The sequence below is a fragment of the Cyprinodon variegatus genome, unplaced genomic scaffold (genome assembly GCF_000732505.1).
Source record: "Cyprinodon variegatus isolate N-32 unplaced genomic scaffold, C_variegatus-1.0 Scaffold155, whole genome shotgun sequence".
In the NCBI taxonomy this organism is placed as follows: domain Eukaryota; kingdom Metazoa; phylum Chordata; class Actinopteri; order Cyprinodontiformes; family Cyprinodontidae; genus Cyprinodon; species Cyprinodon variegatus.
The window spans coordinates 1,137,896-1,143,220 of record NW_015150608.1 but is presented as its reverse complement, the minus strand read 5'-3'; the positions used below and the strand labels follow the sequence as shown (position 1 = coordinate 1,143,220).

Below are 5,325 nucleotides of genomic sequence, written 5' to 3'. Positions count from 1 at the left end.
TTCATCCACTAGGCCCCAAGTCTGCCTCACTTGATTGCGGCATTATTATAAAACTTATCTCAGAATTCTTGATAAAATTTACAAATTATTCAGTCTGCAGTCTATTTCAGCATACACACCAATAGAATATAATCATCAGTTTAAACCAGGATTAACGGATGGTGCATTCCTTCCATGGAGGAGAAGAGGGCTCCGCTGTGTTAAGGATCTTTATATCTGCAATAAATTTGCTTTATTTCTTCAGCTTCAAATTAAATATGATTTTCTACAGTCACATTTAGAGGTCAGACACTTTGTTAGGGATACTTTTGTACAGGGATAGATGAATATTAATCGACATTAGAATCCCATTGCTTTTTTGGCATGACTCAATGCAACGGTGCCTGGAATCCCACGTCACTACTGTAGCTGTAGCGGCTAAAAGATGTTCTTTTATGTATCAAGGATTTCCATGATGGGATGATGATAAGTACAGGTGTGAAATTTTCCCAGTACTAAATGTCGATTGGTAAAATATTTGTGGTTAATAGTTAATAGAACAAGCTTGATCTTTTTTTCACAAAGACTTAATTTGTCTTTCTGATGCTAAGTGGTTTTTAACTTCCTGCAAACTTGATGTTCCTTTTAAATTAGCATAGGTAGTGAGCTTCAGTTAGTATCTATTGGTTAATGTTTGTAGGATTTTTAGTGAAGATCCTAATAGTTCAATACACCAACATATTGAGGTTAATTCAATGTTTCCAACTTCATAAGATGTCCTCTTTATTTTCCAACAAAACTGATCAATGAAAAAAGTCCATAAAAATAAACATTGAAAAGGTTTTGTAAAAAACTTGACTGGTCTGCAGAGATGACTGCAGACAAGTCAACCTTAACCCTGCGTAAAAACATTCCCAGAAGACTAGAAGCAGTTATAGTTGCAATTGGTGGGTCGGATAATTAAGAGGACACCAATTAAGTTCACATCCATGTGTTGCTAAATAAACAACTTTGGGCTATTGGGAACATTTGGTTTCCCTGTACCAGGTGCTTAGCTAGCTGACTCAGAGCATGCTGTATTTTTGCTTTGCCAAAACTACAAACTCTGCAAGTTTTAGATCTGATAAAACAAGTCAGGGATATTGTTTCATTCCCCAAACAAATTAACACAGCAGGAAGTCATTTCCTGGGGATTTTCGAACACCCAAGGTTGTCCGGGCGGAACGTAGCGCTAATTTGAACTTAAATGCTGGTTGTTTAAACACCCTTGTATGACTGCACAAATTAAACCCCCAGTAACAATGGTAGATTTGGATTAAATGTTTAGTACACAAGTGTACAAGAGCTATGGACACAGAGATTGTGTCACAAGTCCAGCAACACTTACAGATTCTGTTTTGCAAAACAAACAATTTACATGGCAAGAGCTACAAACCCCATTATCAGAAATGAAAGGGTCATTTGGATAAGAGGTAAGACATCTTTGTGGAACAAGAAAGGTTAACTGGCCTTCTAGTTAATGACTATTACACCCACTTACTATTGAGCCTGTTATTGCTCTGAGATTAACAAATAACCATTACGTTTTTTTATGCAGCTGTGATTGTGAAGCTAGTGGTGTAGCTGGATTCACCTAGCCTGGGTAGACAGACTGACTTAAGGGCTGGTTATATTGAAGTATGGTCTGCGCTATGTTATTCCACGCCACAACACCAGAGGGCCAATCAGGAACTAGCTGTGGGTCTAGATACGGCCGAGGCGGTGAGGAAGTGGGGGCAAGTTTGTGCGACAACGGAGGGACATGAGGGCCAAAAAGAGCAGGGATCCAGGTGGAAAAAGGATCCCAGCGTTCTCGCGCACCTCGCTCTTCTAGCTGGTCCATCTTCACGAGTCGTTTTCCACAATGGCGGTCAAAACAAAACAAGCCAGTAAGGAACCAAACAGGAAATACGGATAGAGTAAAGTGGATGTAGATCTGACCAATCAGAGGCCTCCTGTCTGCGGCACCTACAATTTTGTAGAGGTGCAGCAGAGTGTCTGTGGAAGGGGCGGGGACATAACTGCGTTACCGCTAGCTCCAGAATTTTCCCAGTGGTCCTATTTTGTGACGGTCAAGACTGCAACCAAGCTTTGTAATGTCCCAGATGAGCTGGATTTAAAGCTATAAACAACTGACTGCTGCAAAAGCTTTTCTTTTATCCATTTGTGCGTTACATTCAAAGTTAGTTGATTGGTTCTCAACCGTTTCCATTGACTGTTAGTCCCACCTTTAAAATCCGACTTTATCAGTTCCTTTCCAGGCATTTCCTCTATTTCTAACAATATTTGACCGAGGTCTTCTACAAACAACACCATGGGTTGTTTGTAAAGCAAACAAGTAATGAACTTGTGGTTCATCTTCCCAAAGCTTGACATTGGAAGGTTGTAAAGTGTGATTGCTCGGTATGTGGGATAAAAAGATGTTCCAAAGATGTGATGTTATTTGACAGTGCTGTAAATACAAACACTCTTTCACTAGAGAGAAGCACTAAGTAACATTTTCACCTTAATATTTCCTTTTCTAAGTCCCTGTGATGTGATTTGTGTGTTTATGAGACCTTTGAGGGGTCTATCGTCCCCCCCGGTGTCTCTGGCTGGAAAACAGTATTAGCGGCTTTGTATGCCACTGACCCGGTGGTAGTCTAATGTCTCTTTTCTGGCAGTAGGATGAACAGTTTTATGGCAACCCAAAGTGGCTATTGGCATAACAGCCACAAGTCCTTTGCTGGCCTACTCATAGATAATATTATGATTTTGGAGGTTAGATTTCTTTTTCTGGAGAGCAGAGGAGGAGAAAACATGAATCGTATCAGGACAGGGCTCAAACAAGGGGGAATTTGGGCTATCTTACACTTATTGAGGGGTGGCACTAGCAGTTATTTAGGATTTGCTCATCATACTTGGCTAAGTTTTTACCCCAAATGTTGCTGCAAATGAGATCAGTGACTTAAATCTCAATCCGCAATCAATACTACCCACTGCATCAGATATTTTATAGTGATGTGTGTCTCCCTGCAGCTTTGGGAGAGATAATGAAAACTTGTGTCACAAAAAGCCTCTCAGTTTGTTTAATCTACCACACTGCAGGTATAGAGGTAAAGTAGATGTTGTAGACTTAGTAATAAAATCTTTATGTCATTTTTTCTGGACTTGAGATTTGACTTGCAATGAAAAAATTAATTCTAACCAAGTCATTATATCTTAAAATAAGTGTTTTTTTTCCCCTAGAATTTCAGGAGGTAAATGAGACACTTTGCAGATGGACCAAGACAATAATTTTAAATTTAATTTTTAAATAAATTTTAAAATAAGAAAAAAACATTTGCTTTGTCTTATTTCAAGTGCATATTATCTAATTATCTTATTTTAAGAGGCAGATCATCTTATTTATCTACTCAAATTAAGGGGAAATACACTTAATTTGACAAATTTTTACTTATTTTTAGATTGTTTTACTTTCCTTTGACCTGGACTGGAAAAACAATCTAGGAATTAGTAAAACTTTCTTAAATTGCTTGTATTTACCCCTTATTTGAGTAGGTAAATGAGATAGTTTGCAAATGGTATGAGTATTCTTACTCTTAAAAAAAGATATTTAGATAAAATGTGCTTAAAATAATACAATGCAAATGTGTTTTCTTATTTTAAATGTAACTTGTGTTGTTCCATTGGCAAAACGTCTCTTTTATCTTCTCAATTCAAGAACAAATGCACTTATTTTATGAAAAAATAACTTATCTAGATTTCGATTTGTTTCCAGTGTGGTTTTGCCTCTAAAAGAAAGTGACTTGGAAAAATATTGTGAACATTTCCATTTGAGGCACTATAGATGATCTGATTACATTTTATAAACATATCGCTTTGTTGCTGTGAAAGAGACACTTAATGATCCAATCACTCCTTCATGGTGCTGAACTTCCTGCTTTTAAGTTCTCACCTACTAGTCTTCACACTAACCTTGAAGCCTGTTTTGAAGACGACTCTTTGCTCTTTTCCGCTCACGCTGGTGGTAACGAAGATGACAGACTGGTCTTTTCCATTTAGTGTTACTGCAGCCTGGATTTCCTTACTCTTTGCCAAAATCCTCCATAGGTCAAATATTAGCTTGCTAGAGGTCCCTTTCAGACGTATAGTGGCAACAAACACATACGATGGAGGAAGACCTTCTGGGAATATGTCTCTGTTTAAAAAAATGGAGCAAAACAATTAAAACTCTTACATGATAATTATTCATTGTTATTAAATGAGCAGACCAGTTAGATAGTTTCGTACCTGGTGTTCTCAGTAATGTCTGTGGAGGTACTTAGAGCGTAGGCTGTCTCAGAAACAAGCGAGCCGGCGATCTTCTTGGCTTTCTTCTGAATGTTCATGCCCAGCAGCAGCTCAAAGCCCTTCTCATCACGAGATGCGACTGGGATTCTTGTGGGGCAAACAGATTCTGAATAGAAAGGATATGAAGTAATCCATATATTCAGCACCTCATAATATGCCATAATAGTTGCAACCACACGTCAAGACTCAAGTTCTTAACTTATTTACAATCCAAACTTTGTTTTAACCCATTATTGAGAACTTACAGTAGGGTAAAAAATCATCAAATGTGAAATAATACATTCAAGTTAAGCTTTTTAGGCTTCATAGTTTAACCTAACAGTCCCGAATCGTCTGACTGTTCAATCTGTAACAGTTTATTTCATTTTTTTTTTTTTCAGTTTTGTTTACTTTTAGAACAGAGCTAAATAGATTTGTCCAAACAAAAGAATTTATTAAATCAACTTGTTTGGAATTTATTAATTACATCTATAGAAACCTTTTAATTTTACTTCTTTATGTTTTCTTATTTTCTGCATCCGATTGGAATTAGTTCCTAGGTTAAATCAATTAAATTGCTTAATTAAAATGGTTAATAATGTTAATACACTAAAGAAGTTAAATAGGGAATCAAATAATTATATTTTTATCTTAAACAACCAAAAGATGTAAAAACAGTAATATTCTGACGTGTCACTACTGTCAACATTACTATCATCTACTGACCTAGATTCAAAATTAGTCTTTTTAATTTTTTTATTTTGTTATCTGGAGAGAAGGATGTTTGTTAAAAACAGTGAAATGGTGATGCTGTTTAAATAAATGACCTTAAATTCTTATCAATATCAATATCTAAAATGCTAATGATATATAATGAGAATAAAAAGCTTTAAAATGCTTTAAAATGTATTGTAACCTTCACACAGTTTCTGCTCCATGGAGTCTCTGAGGCGGTCGATAGTGGTGTAATCCTCAGCATAGAGGACATACGTAGAC

General features: G+C 36.6%; 1 protein-coding gene across 1 annotated transcript in view; it reads right to left on the bottom strand.

The window, feature by feature from the left end:
* The window catches only part of LOC107086518 (collagen alpha-1(XXI) chain-like), a 28,119-nt gene that overhangs the window by 9,236 nt on the left and 13,558 nt on the right, over window positions 1-5,325 (bottom strand). The window contains exons 7-8 of the mRNA XM_015377505.1: window positions 4,291-4,456; window positions 3,976-4,198 (exon numbers count right to left, since the gene is read on the bottom strand). Coding sequence (XP_015232991.1) covers window positions 3,976-4,198; window positions 4,291-4,456 — 389 coding nt within the window. The remainder of the gene's footprint in view (window positions 1-3,975; window positions 4,199-4,290; window positions 4,457-5,325) is intronic.